At 44.6% G+C, this 21,510-nt stretch overlaps 1 protein-coding gene across 1 annotated transcript in view; it reads right to left on the bottom strand.

Moving 5' to 3' along the window:
• Positions 1 to 3,449: 3,449 nt before the first annotated feature.
• The window catches only part of Kua (Plasmanylethanolamine desaturase Kua), a 542,303-nt gene continuing 524,242 nt past the window's right edge, over positions 3,450 to 21,510 (bottom strand). The window contains exons 3-5 of the mRNA XM_084587753.1: positions 15,024 to 15,115; positions 4,850 to 5,068; positions 3,450 to 4,528 (exon numbers count right to left, since the gene is read on the bottom strand). Coding sequence (XP_084443879.1) covers positions 4,271 to 4,528; positions 4,850 to 5,068; positions 15,024 to 15,115 — 569 coding nt within the window. The 3' untranslated portion in view covers positions 3,450 to 4,270. The remainder of the gene's footprint in view (positions 4,529 to 4,849; positions 5,069 to 15,023; positions 15,116 to 21,510) is intronic.

The following is a 21,510-nucleotide window of genomic DNA, read 5'->3' as shown; positions in this document are numbered from 1 at the left end:
ATGTGTAAGCTGAGTTGAGTTGAAAGTCCTTTATTAAATCAAGGCCATGGAGGGGTAAGGGAGAGTAGACAGTCTTCAGTGTTTGCAGAGGTCGCCAGTCATGTCACATTGCTCTGATGAGGCCACTGAGGCAGCCATACTTGGCAAATTATATTTGTATGTTGGAGTCCACTGCTAGAAGGGAACGGTAGTTCAAACAAGGTTCAATCTCAAAGTGTCTAGTAGAAGAAGCATGGGGATCGCAGAGAAGATGGGATATGCCGCCGTGCGTTACGAGTCGTGCAGTGGGGGTGCGTAATCATTTCCTCTGTGTACCGACACCAGCGAGCCATAATATGTGGTGTGAAATTCAAAAAGACCTTGACGTCGGGTGGGATGGCTCTCGCACGTAAAAGGTGAGTCGGGTGTGGCCAGCTGCATGCGATGCTGACACCGCAAAGACTGGTCCGTGTACAGTGCATAAGGGCAAGAGAAGGGATTTGTTGCCTGCCCAAGGTCAAGTAAGGATGAAGTAAGGGGGGTGGGGGATAAATGTGGACATCCCACCTCCCAAGGCAGCTGTGGTGTGTGCCGCCGCATTGTCCCCTGACTAGTCTGTTTGACCTAGTGCCCACTGAATGATGGTTTTGGTCGCGAGTTGGTGGCGTTGAAGGAGGTGCTATATGGCCATTGCAGTTGTGGCTGTTAAACCCGTAGTAGAAATCGCATTGTAGGCTTCATACGGATCAGTAAAAATGTGTAAGTAATATTACCTCTTGCTTTTGCACATAAAGGCAGTCAACATTTCTATTTCAGTTAGAAATGAGACAAAACAGCAAGAAAATGAAAAGCGTGGTACATATCATTCTGTCTGCAATTGTAGCAACTATCTTGTGCAAGTAAGCACACCTCCAAATGCCACATGCAATGGGACCAAGTCCAGATGTGAAAGCAAACAATATTCAGTAAGGCACTCAACGTACAGATTACAGTACAGACGCCCCAAAAGAGGAAGACAAAAATAATGAAAATAGTAAAAGCTGCAACAGCCAATACACCTGTGGCAAGCACTTCACTAGTGTTATTTCTCATTGTTAATAAAGTTTTAAGGACGTTTAGGACTGAAGGCCAGTACTGAAATAGAAAAATATATTATTGTTCAAGCTTCTTTTAAAGAAGGACGCAGGATAAGATGGTCCTTAATTAAGAAAAGCTAGAAAGAAGCAAGAAGCAAACTGCCACGAATTGCTGGCATAGCGATGATTAGAACCTGTAAATTTAAGCACTAAAAAAAAAGCAGGCACCATTTAGGCTAAAGAAATCGCAAACCAAGGATATAAGAACCTGGAAAGGCAACATAAGCAATATTTTCTCATGTTTATAAGCAAACTAAAATGCTACCAAGTGAAAATCCTAACTGGTCTAAGAAACAATTTACAATTTACACCAGTTGGTTCCCAGCTAACTTCAGGAGCCAACTGGGAACATAAAACAAACTGGTACCAGCAAGGAATTGTTATGCCAATTAGACCAGTGAAGATTTCAACCTGGGTAACAGAAGTAAAAAATGAATTTAACCTATAATTCTGCTACTACAAAGGAATAGTATTTTTTAAGGGTGTGCAACTATTTGAAATTTTCAAATAATGAATAAACTATCTTAATTTATTTTCTGAACAAATCAAATGGCTCATGTTCAAATTATTCAAAATTAATCGAATCCATTCTCAAAATTTTGAACAGTTGTCATATAATTGGCATGAGGATTGGACAGGGCCCACACCATAGTTTTCAATGACAGTTTTGAAAACAGGGTCCAAATGAAAGCTCCACAGCATGCTGTTGTGACAGGTCTGAGTGCAAAAGTCGTTTCAGTATCACAGCATAGTCTATTCATGTAGCATTCGTAATGTCCATACACAATGCCTTCCCAACTGGGCAACATGACAGGGTCAAGCCAGGTTTGGCAAACTGCCCGTGTATCCAGCCTTGGAGGCCATGAAACAAACTCTTGTCCCTCTCATAAACTGGGATTTGGTGCCAGTTTGCGAGATGTTGGAATCAGCAGCAAAATGTTTCTATGAATACGACATGTCATGATGTTCATAAGGTTCATATAGCTAATATACTGACTTCATGCTGTATATCGCCCAGTAGAGATCAGTGTTGTATACTCGCTTTAATCCTATGACTTACAGCACCTCATCATTAAAGCTTTGCTGTTTAGCATGAATAGCTATTTTGTACCAGTATCATATAGGTAGAATAAAAGCCCACACAAATATTCTATTTGTATTTGATTCAGCAGCACAGATCACTTATCACTTTATCAGCTCTTGCAACCCTGTCCTCCCCATGCAGCACATATGTTTAATGTTCAAAGTAGTTAGTTCTATCACTTCTTTTCCCCACTCACCACCTCTACTCCCTTGGCATCTATCTAGTTCCAGTCTCTCAACTACTGCACCTATGTAGTTCACATGTAATGCAGTGGCTGCTTTATGCACAGTTGGCTGCCTGGCCAATGCTTAATGGTGTTGTGACTGCTTGTATCATGTCTCACCCGAAAATGGGCAGCTAACGAAGGACACAAGTGCAAAACAGACTACAACCTCACCAACAAAGTCTCAAGCGAATTATCTTCATCCCCGAGCATGCGAGAGCGGGTGAAAACAAACTGACACATCAACCTATCTGCAAAACAGTCCATCGGGACTAATAAATTTCATGGTCAGGCCCCCAGAAAGCCAGCCCCTTGTGGGCACGTGACAAACCAAGAGATCGCATAATGCTTTTTCTTCCTACCAAGCTTCAATGAAAGAATCCACAGTGCTCCACTACACTCCAATCTAATTTTAACAAAAAAATAAATAGCTCCTTCGCCAAGCACAGGCAAATTTCTCACAATCCATAAAGTATACCTCATCAGATACTAAGACGCACCTCACTGTTCCAGCTGTTGTTTTGCTACTGGCTGCTGCAGCACATTCTTCCTTACAGTGCTATGTCACCAGGCAGTCCCTATTTCTGGCAGTATTTCGTGGAGAACCAGCCAAAAGTCAGACAAGCTCTGGAATGCTACACTTCCAGCACTTATAAGCATATTTAGGCAAATTCCAAAATTTCCCGGCCCGAATAGTGATGAAGTCAGGTCACAAAGCATACTTTGCGAGCCTAAAGTTTCTGGCTTCATTGCAGGCTGCCACTTTCTCTGCTCACAGTTTCAGCACGACCACATGCTGTCAACATGCTGTGGTCTTCATATATATATGTGTGAGGCAGCTTTGCCCAAAAGGGTTTCAAAATTATTAACTACAGCTGCTACCTAACATGCAGCAATGATAATGCAATAATGCAAGCTCGCAATTATGCTATTCATGCACACTGCAGGGAATGTCAGCCTTGCTACTGAAGAGAGTAGCATCCTCTAATTCAGACACTGCTTCATTTGAACTGATTTGCTGCCCCCCCCCCCCCCCCCCCCCTCCTCTCTGGAGTTCATATTAACGAGGTTCCACTGTACAGAGTTCAAGTGCTGGGTGTCTGCAGTAAGGTATAAGCATAGATGTAGAGATCAGCAGAAAAACGCAATCCTGGTTTCAATTATTGAGATCTTTGCATGGTTCACAGCAAAAGAACCCATATACACACAAAGAAAACTGCCGCTTCAAACGAGCAGAAAATAACAATGTTAGCTAAAGTGGAATTGCGTGGCATGCAATCGTTGACGGTCATAAAATTTGGACAGGAGTGCTTGCTTCAGGTTAGCCTAATGTACAAAGTTCAAAACTGCTATGCACTCCTTTTGTAATCATGCTTAGAGCATTTGCCAGTCAAGCTTTAAAGCTGGAGACAGATGAGTCTTTGTAAGGCTCGTAGGAGGTCCTTCGAGACAGTGGTGCGAATGCCAATAGCAAGCTTAAAGGAAGACCTCAAGCTGACATGTTGCATGTTAAAGGCCATTGTGTGCACTGCATTCTAGTATATTGGCAAAAACGGCAGTGGCTGCCAGCATGACCCTTGCATCCTGTTTTACCATGTGTTCTCATGCCTACAATCTCTTTTCAGGATAACACATTTAGCAGCTGCTGGAAACTTTGTCAACAAAGACTCCCCAAGCATCGACTAGACCTTGCACTAGAAACAAACGTCCAGAAGCCATTCAGAGGCCTGGGGACCCTTTACATGCCTCTTGGAGTCCAGAGTCAAGCTAGCAGCAGGTGTAATGCTGAGGGCAGTGGACACAGACAGCCACCGTCATGGAAGAATTCAGCAGCAGAAACATGAATGGTCACTTTTTGAGCGCCCACTGGAGGTCATCCGAGCGTGGCCGGCAGCCTGTGAGGGCCGAAATTACTGCTTCTAAAGCTGGCCAGAAGCGCAGTTTCTCCAGTGGGTAGTTGAGCCAGCCAGTTGTGATGCAAAAGTAAGTCTCATGGGGTGCAACATGGTGGATTCGGTGGTGCTGTCGAGGCAGCACTACATGCCACTCCTGTAGCAGTGTCACCCATCGTGGCAGTCCAAAGTATGTATGCGACCACTTGTGAATCTGCAAGACAGAAAGTGACCCACAATCAACAAAGCCCTCATATGGCATGCACAGTGTGACTGCCTGTCCAAGAAGGACAGCAAGTGAACCTGCAAACTAATTAACTAGAACCAGAGAAAGCATGCTTTATTGTAGAAACTGGCACAGCCATCTTATCTTTGAATTGGCATGGTGCTACATGCCAAGAGAAGCTAATCACAACAGCTAAGACTTTTTAGCACACAGCAAAAGAGCACAGAAAGCAGTAACATAAAAAAATGCCAGGTGGACGATTAGTAACGCAGGCCTGCTGAAATTGCAAATGCAGCAAAGTGTGCGTACCTGGTTGGTGAATGCCACGAACAGGGCCAGTAGGAAGAGGAAGCAGTTCCAGTGGTACGTGGCCAGAATCGCCTGGGGAGGCTTTGAAGCAAAGCCCCAGGCCATGCTGGCCAGCACTGGGATCGGCACCATGAAGTTGTCCCCATTGGTCTCAATGAAGTCGTGCCGCGTGATTGATGTTGGGTCAATGTGATGCTCCCGGAAAGGACGGATGAACGCCTGCAGTAACATCAAGGGTAGAGATCGTACTCAATGACGCTGCCAGTGCACCTAGCTGCTGCGCCAAACGCGATTTGCTGAAAAACAATTTTGGGAACTTTTGTATCTACCTTTCAAACTGAACACGGAACAAAGTGAACCATTAAGTGTGCACACACTGCGAAACAGCCCTGAAGTGATGTAAAAAGCACAATGAACACAATATAAGCCCAAAGATACCTTCTGCAGGTGTTATGCGAGTATGTGCTATGCAAATGTGCGCACTCATAATTTCAACACATCAAAAAGGCTACAGCATTTGTTATTCTGAAAACTGCACATGCCTATGACACAATACGACACATACTTATGACCTTATGAAGTGAACTTCTGCCAGATCTAATCCTTACGCTTCCTTGCAAAAAGTGCTCAAACTCTCTATAGCAGCTGCAGCTCTTTCAAGGGCTCGTTTTACAAGAAATATGGCCACATTTCATGACTGTGTGATGTTATCTTTAACAGTACGTCCTTTTCTCTTTGTACTGATAAATTTTTCCATACATTACAGGTTGTAGGTGGCATCAAAGGAACATTACACTGCACATGTTTTTGAAACTATTAGCGAAATTAAAGAATAGAAAACTCAGCTTTCATCTACGTATCCGTGGGCACGACTGGCACACTGACCAGAATATACAAGTGCTATGATGTGATGCATGACCACCGGCCAATAATGTCTCAACTGACAGTGCATGGTGTTAAGTGATGCACCTGAAATCTGCATGTTCTACCAACTATTTCAGGAAAAACCCCTTGACCTTCAAAGAAATGGACAGTATACATAAAATGTTTGGAGCAAAATCACGCAAGCACCGCACTAAAAAAGAGGTGTGCTTTACCTGTTTTACGGAGCTTGTTTTATTTTCGTTGAGGCATTCAAATTTTAATGCGCGATTTATGAAGCAAATGCAACAGGCACTTTCACAAGCAAGCTGCAGTGCTCCAAAACAGTTTTTAGTGCGTGCATTGCTGAGGCTAGGCTACACCACCATTTACATCAAACAGTTACCATGGAGGCACTGTACCATGGAGTCCTTTTCAGCCTCAATGTGACAAGTTTAAACCAAGTGGGAAAAAAATGCTCAATTTTTAAATCCAATTTTCTCAGCTATGAATCTGTTGCTCTTGGACAAAAAAAAAACAACAAAACTACCCAGGCACAGACATGGTAGAAGGCACAGAATCGTAACTAAAATATTATTAGACAGACTTGCCCTCACCAGGGGCGTAACCAGGGGGAGCGCTTTGGTGGCAAAACACCTTCTGAAATTTTTATAGCGCTGCTTACACCCTCTCCCTCCCTCTATATGCCTTTATATTCCCCAATTTTCTTTGACCAGTGGCGTAACCCCCTTTTAGGGGATTACGCCCCTTTTCGAAAATATTTCTGGCTCTGGCTATGCTACTGGCCCTCAGCGTACCTTTGCTACCCATGGCTACTGTCACAAGCTGCCTCACCTATAGAATGGAAGTTACGGGATCTTCAGCCTCACATATAGAGCGGAACCTACGGGATCTCCCCGCTCCTCCGAGCAGGCTTCGACATGAATCTCGGGGCAGCGACCGCGCGTCCTTGACGCGGCCACAGCGCAGCCAGCGGAGAGTATAAAAAAGCAGACCGCAGCACGCCCGCAGCAGCTGGGAAAGCGTCTTGTGTTTCACCGAGCCCGCGATCAACTCATCCTTTCTCCTCTTGTATGGCCACTGCTATCGATCAACTCTGCGCCTTCGATGCCTCATCTAACAAGAAAGCCGTGAGAATTCCTTTTTGCCACAGACTGTTGGTTAATCGAATATTGTTTTCGCCAAATTTGTTTAAACCTTGATCTGACAGTATTTTTCTCACTGTTTTCTGTGCAACTATTGTCCATACTTATTATATCTAGAATACTTACTTTGTTAACTTTATATAGTCTTCGTTTATCACAGTGCTTTGTTCATTGTTGGGGTTTCCCTCTTGTCATTTACCGAATCGTCTTTTATCACTATCGTGCCGTGGCGCTTAATTTTTTTATTGTACTCTATAATTATGCAATGTAATTTGGACTATCTATATATATTCAATTGTTTGTAAAAAAAAAAGTGAATTTCTTGAACTTATTCCTCAATCACATACCGACACACATACTTCACTGGTTGACCGGCCTAACTTTTAACTTTGTTCTCAAACCTCATGAAGGACGATGGGTAACCATAAAGGGGATCCCGCGCCTCTGTTGACCATAAAGGAGGAGGTTTGTGACAGCTACCTTTGCAGTATGGATTTAAAACAAAATAATTCTGCTCGTTACTGCTTCCAGCTTCTGCAGAAAACACTTTATCAATTTTGGGCTGGTGCTGATGAAGAAACAGAGCTACATGCCAAAGCTTTGGCTGGTAGGTGATTTGGTGTATAACTTCTTGAAAGCCAAACAAATGCATACAGGACTGAGGCGCCACATCCTTGTCAGCTTCTTGTGTCCTGTTCACCATTCACGTTGTGGTTGACAGTGTTTAGACACCTAGATAGAGCACAGAAAACAGAAATAAAAGTGACACAGGCGCTGTGTCGTCATTTCTGTTTTCTGTGCTCTGTCTATCTGTCTGAATGCTGTTAACCACAATGGATCAATACAAACTAGCCCGACAGCCTGTCCCATTCAACACTATTTATGTGCTTTGTTTCAAAAATCTGGTAAATAACATGACAACTAGCACACAACAAACCAGCATACACAGTGCTTGCTTTGATTTGCGGAGAGTTACAAAATAACAGCTAAATCAAGCTAGACAGAAAACAATATGTCATGCCTTATGTCTGTGAAGCAAAAAGATATCATAAAAACGTGTACAAATCATGTACTGAGCTGTGCAAATCACTGCAGACCATTTGGTTAACTTCAGTCAGTGTTTTTCCCTCCATTTGAACCATGAGCCAAATCGCTCAGCAACAAGTACTTCTAACACATCTTATCTCTAATTAAGGTTAAATTTTGTATGCTATCTCTGGCAATTCCCCGATTCCTCCAGGTGAGCAAAATTTCCCTCAGAATTCTAGGTATTACAGGCCATTAAACAGCCAGGCCATTCCTTACAACACATTTTTTGCCACCCTTGCTCAATGACTATGCTACAAGAAGTTGACATCAATATAATCTACAAGTATGAATGAAATCACTCAGGCACCAAGAGAAATATACTCAAAATAGTCATCAATAATGTCAAATTGATGATTATTGTTTAGTAGGTTCCATAAATGCATGATGTGATGACAGCTTAAAAGATACAGAAGGCCTATGTATCCTATGTAGGATTTTGGCAGCCGTTGCATCTCTTGTTTGCCTGCAGTCAAGGTGCATTGTATTGGCATTGCAGAACAATGTGCTGATACCAAGGATCCCTTAACATCTGCCAAAGACTAGGAGCACTGTGAAATAAGGCCTTCGTATGACAAAACCATAATCAGGTTTTTAAAGGCAGTCCCTGTAGTTGTTGTTTTTTCTTATATAATGCTTCTGGTTGATGATTGTATTAAGTCAGCTCTGTTCATTGCAGCTCCTCGTTCATCAAAACACCCATTAAAGCTGCACAACAGCAAAGAGCAGCAAATCCCTGAAGTGAGATAACGAAAATGGCAGACTTTAAAATTAAATCCTATAAAAATGCAGAACAGAAAATGTATACGCCAGGGCATACCGCTGCTGTACAGGTGTTTTCAATGACTTCTCACTCGAAATGTATAAGGGTTTAGGTAAGGCCTAAATGAAGTCTCAAACAAAGGTCATCATAAAAGATGCTCAACCAAGGACTAACCAGCCCTAACTATATATCTGGGATGATAAATATTTTTCTGCATTGCCATCTAATAACTAAACTGTCACCCTTTTTGCATTGATTCCTTAACAATAATTTCAACAAGAAACTTATTATTTTGCAAACAATTCATTTCCCTTCATAACTAATAATACTAAGTTGTATGCCTCTCCTATAATCCTTGTCCCTTTTGACTGGTTCTCCTCTGCATAATGTACTAACTGGCCCAGATTGCCACTCTTCTGCAAAACTATTCATCCTCTGTAAATGATGCAATGTCTGGCATACCACAAGGTAGTGTAATAGCCTTATTATTGTTTAACCTGTATCAATGACCTACCGTTAAGAATTACCTTGACCATCGGAATGTTTGCTGAAGACTGCATTATTTATCACAAAATCCACTCTGATAATGACCACATCACTCATCAGAAATATCTAGATTGCACTACTAACTAGTGCTCATTATGGAAAATTTCCTTAACACTGATGAATGATAGGCAGTTAACGACATTTTGCCACAAAAGGCCAAATTATCTTTTCACTTATGACTTAACAACAGACCAGTCACCCTTGAGTCATCATACAAGCAACTTAGTGTCAATTTTTTACCTAATCTCTCATGAAAAACTTCTATAAAGAAATTCCAGCCAAAGATACACGTACATTAGGCTATTTAAAACATGACCTTAGAGGCATACCCACTTCCATGAAGCAACTCGGCAATCAGATATATTTCTTGAGGTAACAGCGCGGAACGTGGACGGGAGCACAAGATTAGAAGACGACACAAAGAGCGCTATTTGTGTCATCTTCTAATCTTGTGCTCCCGTCCACGTTCCGCAATGTTACCTCAAGATGCATAACCAACATGCCCAAGCTGCTATTCTGATCAAATATTTGTTCTCCCTATACTTGGTCATATCGCTCACATCGGTGCCAAAACGCTGATTATTGAAGTGGATTAAAATATTAGGCGCTATGATTTTGCTGTTATGATTGGGCTTTGGGGCACCGGGAAGGCATAAAGAACCTGGAGGCCAGCTGGAATTAGTTGTCTGGCGAACATCACGGCGCCTCTTTAACTTCCTTGACTGGCACTAAATCGGTATCGTCGTTGGTTTCAACCAAAGTTGGAACTGCGGTTCTCTCGTCCTGTCTACTGTGTTCATTTTGGCCCGATGGTTGTTGCTGTTGCTGCATCTCTGCGTTTCTCGCAAGCAGTATGTTTTCACAATAAGCAAGTAACTGGGCAATAGCCATACCACTAGAGTATTTACTGTTAATCTGCATTACCTTCTCCCGGTTTTTGTCAGATTTTCTCAAATGCGTTCCCATCCAGAATGTCAATCTCATTTTTGAACGGATGGTACAGCCTGAAATGTTCTTGCTTGTAGTTCACCGAGTCGTCTAACCTATAGTCTCGGCACCTCAGTACAGTCGTTTTGCATCGCTAAGCTGGCTTGGGTCGATTGTAGTCCACCGTGAACTTGGCAAATGTGAGGTCCTTCATTTCATCTGGGCGTTGTTCATACTTTTGAATGGGAGACTTGTGCCAAATGTCGAGGCTGTTTTGTGCAAGTCACTCTTCATTCATCTGTTGTGTCGTCTTTTTAGTCTTTGTTCTTTCCTCTGGCCAAAGTGTATTGACATACACAACCACTCGGCTGGTGGTACTCATATTGAATTTCAGCAGCATCCACGTGGTTTCTTGCGCTGACATTTCGATAGAGTTAATCATCTGTACACTGAGCTTTCAAAGAGCCTGTTCGTAGGACAGTTCGGCTTGTAGACATTCCTCTATAATTTTCTTAATGGCCCGGCTTAGGCTTACTGCCGGCCCGGCTTACTGCGATAGCCGCAGTAGCAAACCTCACTGCTAAGCGCGGTAAGGCTCGCTACAAACGATACTGCTTTGTGAATAGTGTCAAATGATTGACAGTTTCAATCCCTACCTCATTACGCTGTTTTCATGGCGCGCCATTAAGGTTAAACAAAGAAATGGCATTATTCAGTGATATGGATGGGAGAAAAGAAAACTGGTGTGGTCCAAATTAAGGCATAACTCCTTTTCGATGCACCTCACACAACTCGCAGAAAAAAAAATCTCACACTAACAAACAAAAAAACCAAACAGCGCAGTGATCGCCATCACTATAGCAACAACAATCATGCAAACTCGCGGTAGACGAGAGTAGCTAAACGGTAGGGGCAGTTGCTGCCATGTATATACTCTGAGTCATTTCTTTTGCAAGTTGTGTTTTGGAGACGCATCTCAGCAACTGAAGCCTGGACGCAGTCTACTATATTCAATTCATCGATGTATCGAATGCGTAAAGACGTTAGAATGTCGTGCTGGAATTTAGGAGAGCAGTCTGGCGCCTTTGAAGTGCCGAAACCTGTTCTATCTAGATACCTGGACGTATACATAGGGCAAAATCTGTTGACAGCTTGTACGCATGAAACCTTAAAAGCTGAGATGAATTGACGCAACAAGGAAATCAGGAACAACACTCTTGCACATATTTTATGCGAAAAGGCAGTCCGTCTACAGGCAAACTGAACACACTGTGGGCGATATATTTCGTCTGCCTTAGCACCGGATACTGATTTGCAATCTTCCAATGCACGCTAAATAAGATATTTTACAATTCAGGCACGCTGTTGATCGAAAGTGCACCTAGCGCGACAACCACGCGAGAGCAAATTAACACAAGCCTCAAGAGAAAAAAAAAAAAAGCTCAAGGGATGTAACTTGCTGCTTCTTTTCTTCTACACCCTTATTTTAATTTTGCGTACAACAAGGGGCACAACAGCATGTCGATATTATCAGCAACAACGAGCATTAACGCAGCCGCTTGCGCAACCCCCTATGCCGCTTGCCGCTCCTCAGTGCAGCTACCCTTGAACATGGCGGAAACACACGCGGCGGCCGATAGATGGCAGCAATTTTGCATAAGGTCTATTGGGGCCATCAACCTAAACAGACTTAAGTGCACCCCTCGAATTTGTTTTTGTCTAGTTAATTATGAAAGAAGCAGAGGCACAGTATCTGCCTTAAAATAGGTACATGCTTCAACCTCGCCGGGAGGAAAGGAATGAGAAGGTGAAAGCAGGAGGGAAGTGCACCAAAAATGGTCGCCCTGTAAAAATTTGTTTACCCTACCTCCTTCCCTACTAACGCATGCATAATTTGTCAGAGTGCACACACTTTAAAGTGGGATATGCAATATGAGAGCTGAAGAGAGTTGGTTCGCCGCGAAGCCATGGAAATGTAGGTAGACTCCGTTCGACCAAAGGTCTCCTTTGAGGCGTACCTACTGCTTCGCTGAGTTGCATTTGAAGGCACTAGTCAGCCTGTGCAGCTTGATGATGCCTGGCGCATGTGCAATGATGACATGCAACATGCTAGCAGACTAGTGCCTCAACTGGCCAAAGAATTTAAAAAACAAAATGAACTTTATACACATTGAAATAGGGTAGAGACCCAGCCGCTGAGGAAATGTTCGCGATGTTCAACATATTTTAACAGCAAGTTTTTAGTTTTTACTATTGTATGCCACTTTTGCCGCATTTTAACGCATGATGGCGTGCTTAGCACAGGATCAGTGGGAGCGACATTCTCTTCTCAGATGCAATGGTGTCCCTCAAGCTTTAATATCACTAATTTTACCAGGATAGGTCTGCTAAGGTGGCTGTTTCTCCACTAGGTTTGGTGGCACTGGTGTTCAAGTATGACAATGTGCAGCACAATTATTTCTTCGGCGGTGCGAACGGCAGGGTCTTCTCGACGGCGGCGATCAGCTTCTGCTTCAGCCTCGCTTACTACTCTGGATTCTGGTGGCGACGGCGCTGGGCCTCTGCTCTGGCGGCGGCGGCGGCGGCGGCGGCAGCAGCAGCAGCAGCAGCGGCGGCGGCGGCGGCGGCGGCGGCAGCAGCAGCAGCAGCAGCGGCAGCAGCAGCGGCAGCGGCGGCGGCGGCGGCGGCGGCGGCGGCGGCGCGGCGGCGGCGGCGCGGCGGCGGCAGCGGCGGCGCGGCGGCGGCGGCGGCAGCGGCGGCGGCAGCAGCAGCGGCAGCAGCAGCAGCAGCAGCAGCAGCAGCAGCCGCCGCCGCCGCCGCCGGAGGACTTCCACCGGTCGTCTCGCTCATGGCTCAGAAAGAACTGGCAGATAATTTCGCAGTGGCGAACGGCAGCGGCAATTTCGGCTCGGGCGGTGCACATATACAGATCCGCTGCCACCGATCTGGCTCTCTGATTGCCACCGCACAGGGGTTGCATTGGAGGAGGAGCGAAGAAAGGAATTAAGTTCGAGCCGGCGCTTTGACAACCGGAGACTCGCAGGAAGAGGGGGGAGGGGGGCGGCGTGTACACCCAGCGGCAAACGATGGGGGCAGAAGCGCGCACAGCAAGCGGACGACGCGATAAAGGGAGGAGGGAAGAGATAGCAGCGACTGACTAATGCTGCTAAAGCCGATAGTGAGTCAACCCCAGCTGCGGAGTTGGTTTCAGGGACAACGCCGCCGATGCCGACGCAAACAATATGATACCCTCGCTTCCGCAGCGCCAAGAACCAGGTCTAGCCGTAGGAAGGTGGGGGCCTACGTGAAATAACCGGCGCGTCGGCAACTGAAGAGCACCCTATCCGCCACACAGCCTCTCCCCTCCTCTTTCTGCATGGCAGCGACGGTGTTCTATGCAGTCACGTTATCTTGACTCTCTAGCGGCGTCAGCGGCATCCAGCGGTATCAGTCGGTCGCTGCTAGCGCTGGGGGGATGAAAGGGGGGCGGAGCTAGCGCTCTAAAAAAAGACGGTGACAGCGAGAGGGGAAAAAAGACGCCAAGGGCCATTAGTGCCGTCACATCCAGGTGCGACGCCGCGCTTCCGCCCGCCCACACTTTCGCAGCTCTCGGAGGAACCATTCGTAGCGGGTTGCCTCATCATGAGCGAAAACACCCGGGAGAGTAGGCACAGCCAGGAATAAGGCGGGCCAGCTGCACATGACAGGTGGAGGTCGGCGTACAGGGCCAGTGCCCAAGGGGCGAGGCTGCCTTCTATCATAACTGCACACGCTTCATTTAAAATCTAGCAGCACAGCTCCTACGCAGGCGATTTTACACCACAGGGACTCAGGACTGAACCCATGAGTACGCTTTCTTTCTTTCCTTTTTTTTTTTTTTGAGTGTGTGTAGACGATCACCCATTGCTCATTGCTCCTTTTTATTTTTTGTTCGAACCAGCACTGGAAACTAAACTGAGGCACTTTCGCTCTAAAGCGATTGTCTGCGCGACGTCGAACACAACGATTTATGGAGGAGTGTCGTGATTAAACCTGCCACCGTGGCGACGCCACTGAGGGCACCGTTAATCTCATTTATAGAACAAAAAAAAAAGAATATTAGGGGTGCTTAAAGCTATTATATAAGCTTTCTTTTTTTTTCCGCAGTTGTCTTAATAGCGTGAACAAAAATTCCGTTTGGAACCTGAAAGACTCACTCCTCGTTTTCCTGCCTTTTGCCCTTAGTGTTCTCTCATTCAGTCATAAAATAAGAAAAAAGCAAGCAAGAACGCTTCTTGTTTTATCGTACGATGCGAGTGTTCTAATTAAAAAAAAACTAATTTAAAGGCTAAGCTGATCCAACTTGCTCGTCCAATAGAGAAAGCTGAACACAGAGTTGGGAAAATGTGCACGAGATTTGCCACATTTTACCACTAAATAAAAAGCCCCGTTTATGGTGAAACTTGCATATGTGATCATTTTTTAAAGGATATGCTCTATCGACACTACGATGGCTGTACATTGGGCTTCGTAGTCCCTCAAACGACTGCTGTCCTCTTTCGGTCACATTAGCGAAGACAAACCTGTGAATACTAATGCAGTGGCAACACAATGGTAAATTGTACTTGCTGTACTACAAAAAACTGAATACAATGGTGAATAATTCCATCTGCTTGACTACAAAGCACAGGGAACACTGAGATTTATTTGCTTCATTCGTAGTGACACACTGCGGTTACCCGTCAGGACAGTCGGTCGACTACAATGCTTCAGCTCGCGCACAGCCGACTGGTATACGACTGTCGCGCAGCATCGCCGCAAAATTTGGCAGGCAGTGTATACGCACCTTTCCAATGACTGGCAGCTCCACACTTCCCCAGGTGTCAGCCGCCCAGTGGACAAGGCCACTCAGAAAATCTGCTGTCACCACGCCGCATACTGCACAAAAGAAAGCAATGCAAGGCTATAGAAAATGTACCAAACTATAAGAACCGCATTAAAAAAAAAGAGAACAGAAGTAATTGCTATAAAAGCAGACCTTTTGAGCACTGACGATGAGAATATGTGCAAAATTCCCCCCAGGTGGCTCAACAACGTCCCCTTCTACAGGAATAGATGGAATTCCGATTAAGCTGATTAATGAACTTGGTCCAAGAAGTAAGGAAACATTGCTAAAAGCTATAGAAACAGTCACAACGAATAAGCAAATTCCAAACAGCTGGCGGCAGAGTAAAATGAATTTGATCTATAAAGGGAAAGGAGAAAGGACGCACATAAAATCCTACAGGCCAATTACCATAACATCTGTTACATAAGGTTGACCATGCAGGCGGTGAAATTAAAGATGCAAGCATGGGTAGAAAGTAACAAGATACTCGGAGAACTTCAGAACGGCTTTAGAAATGGTAGGCGCTTAGATGATAGCCTGTTCGTGCTTACCCAATGCATCCAAATATCTAGAGTGGAAAATAGACATTTGTATTTGACCTTCCTGGACATGTACAAAAACGTAAACAGGGAACTCCTGTGGAACATATTAAAAGAAAAAGGTATCAGTCATGAGATAACAGAGTTCCTACAGGAAATGTACCGGGATAACAAAGTAGAAATTAGATGGGAAGAGATAAGAAGTACAGAAGCTGTCAAGGTATGCAAATGATTAAGGCAAGGTTGTCCTCTATCACCGCTGCTGTTCATAATTTATATGATAAATATGGAATGGAGGATACAAGAAAGTAACCTAGGTTTTAACCTGCCATATAGATTAGGCGGAAAGACGGTAGAGCAGCGCCTTCCCGATTTAATGTATGCAGACGATATTGTGCTGCTAGCAGAGAGTCAGGAAGAATTGCAAACTCTAGTTAAGTATTGCGGAGACGAAGGGGAAGCTCTAAGCTTCAGTTTCAGCGCAGTTAAGTCGGGTCTGATGAATTTGAACGGCTCACTTGATCAAGGTCTTAAAATACAAGGCCATGAAATACCCAGAGTGGCAGAATATAAATATCTCGGGGTATGGGTAAGCGAAGGATTGGCATACATTGAAAAGCATGAGCAATCACTTATGGCCAAAGGGCGAAGAAATGCCGGGATAATGAAGCATAGGGCATTGTGGGGATACAACAGGTATGAGGTTTTGAGAGGTATTTGGAAAGGAATTATGGTGCCCGGGCTTACTTTCGGAAATACGGTTTTGTCCCTAAAATCAGAGGTACAGTCGACATTAGAAATAAATCAGAGAGCCGTCGGACAATTAGCACTAGGGGCCCACGGCAAAACCACAAATGAGGCGGTACAGGGAGATGTGGGCTGGGCATCTTTCGAAGTACGGGAAGCTCAGAGTAAAATATATGAGGAACGCCTGAGGAAATTGGACAGTAACAGATGGGCAGCTAAAGTATTTAAATACCTATACCTAAACAGCGTTGACTCACAATGGAGGAAAAGAACTAGGAAACTAAACAGTAAGTATGCCGGTCACAAGGACGAAGAAATAAAGAGCGTTAAGCAACAGGTGAAAAACACAGACGGTGAAAATTAGATAAATTCGATGGAAAAGAAAGAGAGTGTGGAATTATACCGAAAGTGGAAAAGGCAGATCAGGAAGGAAGCTTTCTTTGATAACTCAAGAGGCAGTGCCCTACTTTTTGAAGCTAGATCAGGGTGCCTTAGGCAGCTATAAAAAGAAATTTAACAATGAAGATGACATATAGGAAGTATGTGGTAAATCCACAGAAACAATTAATCATATTGTACTTAAATGTAATGGTATCCATCCGGAAGTCTATGCAGGTGCAGTCACTCTTCCTGAAGCTCTGGAGTTTACAGATACCAGTGGCCGGGTGAATAAACCGTCGGTGGAAGCTAGCAAGAAACGACTGCAAGATTGGTGGCTTAAAAGCAGAAAAGTGACATAATGTTAATAATGTAGAAACAAAAATTAAATACATAGAATCATGGTATAGTTAACCAAAACAATAATTTAGATATAGGGGGGGGGGGACGAGCATGATAGCAACTGCAACCACCCCGTTTCAAAGAAGACGATCGATCTATAGATCCATCCATCGATGCATCGATTCATCCATCCATCCATCCATCGTTGCATCGATCCATCCATCCATCTATCCATCCATCGATGCATCGATCCATCCATCCATCCATCCATCGATGCATCGATCCATCTATCCATCGATGCATCCATCCATCCATCGATGCATCCATCCATCCATCCATCGATGCATCGATCCATCCATCCATCGATCCATCCATCCATCCATCGATGCATCAATCCATCCATCCATCCATCGATGCATCGATCCATCCAATCCATCCATCCATCCATCCATCCACTCCATCCATCCATTCCATCCATCCCATCCATCCATCCATCCCATCCATCCATCCATCCCATCCATCCCATCCATTCCATCCATCCTCACTATAGACACGGTCACCCAAGGAGGTTATATAGAACTTCTGGAGTGGCGGTCCCCCATAGACACCCAACGTTACTAGAACAAATGTTGATGGACGCCAATGCGAGTGGGTGAAGCTGGCCGAGCCAGTGGCGGCCATGCTGCAAGGGGCAAAAAAGCATGCGGTGCCGGCCAGAGCAAGCGCATCGCGCGCGTTTCGCGAGCATTTGCGCGCATGTGAATTTAAGAAAATCTTAATGAAATCATCTTGTCAAAATCCATTGTTCAGACTGCCAATTTCTTGTTTCTTACGCCTTACATTGTGATAAGAGTGGTTGTAATCGGGGCCGAGCTATTATAATGTTCTCCAGATTTTTTCATTACTTGGGCCAAAAAACACTCTTGCGCTGCGGCGCACATAGCACATCCGTAAACTGAGTTTCAAAATTTGAGCAGACAGTTGATGAACACTGTTTCGGGATGAGAATATGCCCTTAATTCTGCATTGTGGCACGTATGCTTTGCTGACAGTATAAAAATTTTCTGTCCAAATGAGCGGCATTCGCTGCCTTCTTTACCAACGTTGAATCAACTAATTCTGTTATTTTAGTGATATTAATGGCATTGGAAAACTATATTAACACTGCGACTTATAGAACTAGTGCATCTTTCAAACTCTTTTGGGTAGCACTATGAGAAAAAATGACAGCCTTTTAATAAAAGTGTTTCAAGGTGTTATGATTATGCCATGATTATGCTACAGAAATTATGAAGTGAAGGAAAGAAACGAATGATCGTGTCTTCTTTCAGTTGTTTCTGCCAATAGCTAACCGATGGGACGCACGTGCCAACGCCAGATGTTGGTTTCCTTCAAGCGGTCAAAAAAAAAAAAAAATAATCGGGAGCCCTTTTAGCACTCCTTAGGTGCTGTGAATCTGTAAACATTGAGACAGTTTCGCTTTCATTAAGCGTTTATTTTAACTATAGTGAGACCCGCGTTAGTACGGTTTTACATGGTTTTGCGTAGTTTACCATTTTGTTTTGAATTCTACTCGTAGAGACCTTTTAAACGATATATGACTTGATGTTGTAGCCTAAAGTTAAATTGTTAATAAAATCACCCAATTAAAGCTCATTAGCTAATATCAGCAAATCGTATAGTGCAATATCTCGTTCTCGATACAAGATATTTAACGATATGACTTGATGCTGTAGCCGAAAGTTGAATTTAATACGAAGAACTAATTTGTTTATTTTAATTTATGTTATTTTATTATTGATAGCAATTAAGACTTACAATAAGGCTAGTGCAATTATACGCGACATAAGCTATTCAACGACATAACACTTGAGGCTCTCATACTCGACATAATCAACACAGCACATTTATACACACTGTATAAATGCTCTGTGCCTTAGAATCCAATAATGCTGGTCATTAATATACACATTTTTTTTTTTCAGAACTTTTTCGCTGAAGTTTTATCCCGTGCGATCCAAAAGAGCATGAAGATATCCAGACAAGTGCAAAGTAGCGTAGAGCCGCAAATTGGATGTTATAGATGGAAGCGCCCCTTGGCGATATCTCCTTGCCCCTTGCCAGATGCCGGACGCCGGCTTCACTTTTCACGCACCGCCTCCACTCCAGAAGTTCTATATAACCTTCTTGCGGTCACCGCGCATTGCACGGCACAATCAGTCCTGTACCTATGTGGTGCTTTACCTATAGCTACCGCTTGGGGGTACTGTAAGTTGGCGACGACTAGTTAAAAAAAAAAAAAACTTTTTAGTATTTGGCGTGTCAATGTGCTCTCTAGAAATGCAAACACAGGCCATTTTACGCGCATATACTTTGAATACTGTCGCGATGTGCTATACAATCGACAAATAAGTCGACGCTTAGAGGCCGTGGCACAGATCAACGAAACACTAAGCAAATCCATGCGAGGGTGCCCAAGGGAAACAGCATACCATCCTAGCTGAGCACACTTCTTCCCAGTCGCAAGGAATATGTGGTCAATGTTACCGAGGACCACATTTAGTATAGCGTATGGACGCTTTCGTGCGATAAACGCCAGCAAATTATAGGACCCTACTCCGTGTGTTGCATCGGCGCTTTTAGTTGGCCGTACGAAAGCGCGAACGCAAACTACGGTGGCGACATCGATTAAAAATAAAAAACACATTCGGGCCAACGTTACTAGCCCCGCCGGGGTGGTGCAGTGGTAAGACGCCTGACCACTGTCCGGAATACCCGGGCTCGAACCCGACCTCGGAGGCTGCGTTTCGATGGAGGCGAAACGAAGAGGCGTCCGTGTGCTGTGCGATGTCAGCGCACGTTAAAGATCCCCAGGTGGTCGAAATTACTCCGTAGCCCTCCACTACGGCTCCTCTTTCTCTCTTTCCACCTTCACTCCCGCCTTCCTCCCCTCCCTTACGGCGCGGTTCAGGTGTTCACAGACACAAGTGTGACAGATACTGCGCCTTTCCCTTCCTACGAACCAACCAAGCAACCAACCAACGTTACTAGAACAAACTCACAGCTCCGCCCGCAGAGGTGTCCCCGGTGGCGGTCACGTGAACTAACGACCGTGAACCACGGCCGGTCTCGAGGGAGAGAGCGCCATGCGTGAACTAACGGCGCTGCAGTTGACTCTTGCTCCTTGCCAGGCGCGTCGTCTGCTACACGCGGCGCGTGGAGCGGGCGGCATACACGTAGCTGTTACGTGCTGCCGTTGCACTCTACACGGCAGCAGTGCAGTTATGACTACATCATGACAGTTTTGGCTTCGAAGGCGTGCATTACCTCAGTGAACGCGTTTGTGTGATGCGAAATTTAATGCCGTGAAACAAGTGCGAAAGCGTTGTCGACTTGCTCGCCAGAACCAGCATTCTAGTAATGTTTCCTCTTCGGTTTCATTACTTTTTATTACGCGATATCGCGGCGCATAAGTCCTTTCGTATTAAATTATGACGTAGCCGTTCATTGCGCGGCGTTCAGTGTGCTGTCATGCAATTTTTCGCTTCTTATTTAGCATCCACCTTATTTCCCAGTTTTAGTCCAATTTGTGACAGGGATTCAAGCCGCCGATATGTGTGACTCCAATTCTATGCCGTTCACTGTAAACATAGGGTGTGCGCCGAGACGATGCTGCGTCTTTATCCTAAAATTTAAAAAAAAAAATAGATGTACGCTTTGCCAACTACGTGCCAGCCCAGATGCCTAAATTGGCGGAATGAAGAGACCGCGTTAAAGGCGCAATCGCGTCCTCTCTTAAGACGAAGATTTCTGCTATATTTTTTTTTTTAACATCAGACCTCTTCATGCTGGCCTGCATGCTTTGCACTGAGGGCAACGCCTATTGAAACGAATTGGAAGTCCGTCATTTGTTCGTGTCACTGATAGATTTCCTCGAGATTAAAATGTGGGCACAAGCTCTGCACATAAGAGATAACCTACTTCGAAGTGAACAATTTCTGATCTGCATTTAAAAAGGAACTATATTCAAGTACTCTTGTGATAGTTCGCGTAGCAAGGCTCTTTATTTTCTTGTTGGCACATATTTCGAACGCAAAAGGCATTATATACCGAGGACACAGCACCCAAATCGCGCTGCCCCGTGTATTTCGACAGCAATGCCAGTAGAGAACATGCAAGATTCCAAGAGCCTATCAGTGTACATAGCGCAAATCGGACAGCTGAGCTGCACAAACGGATTTTGATTTGGATCATTTTGAGTTCGTCGCTGTGCCAGCAATTAGAAGGAAATTTGAGTATTTTCGCGACGAGGAAATAGACGAGCCATGAGGGCGAGGAATTTCGCTTGTTGAAAAGACTTTTGTCATTGATCGATTAATTGTCACGGCAATGCTATGTTGCGCATAAAGTTCTCATATCACGTGAATTGAGCGTTGATT

Source organism: Amblyomma maculatum, chromosome 1, assembly GCF_055883805.1.
Source record: "Amblyomma maculatum isolate TAMU_Amacu chromosome 1, ASM5588380v1, whole genome shotgun sequence".
Lineage (NCBI taxonomy): Eukaryota > Metazoa > Arthropoda > Arachnida > Ixodida > Ixodidae > Amblyomma > Amblyomma maculatum.
Note: the sequence above shows the minus strand (reverse complement) of the source record. Positions and strands in the feature narration are given on the sequence as shown.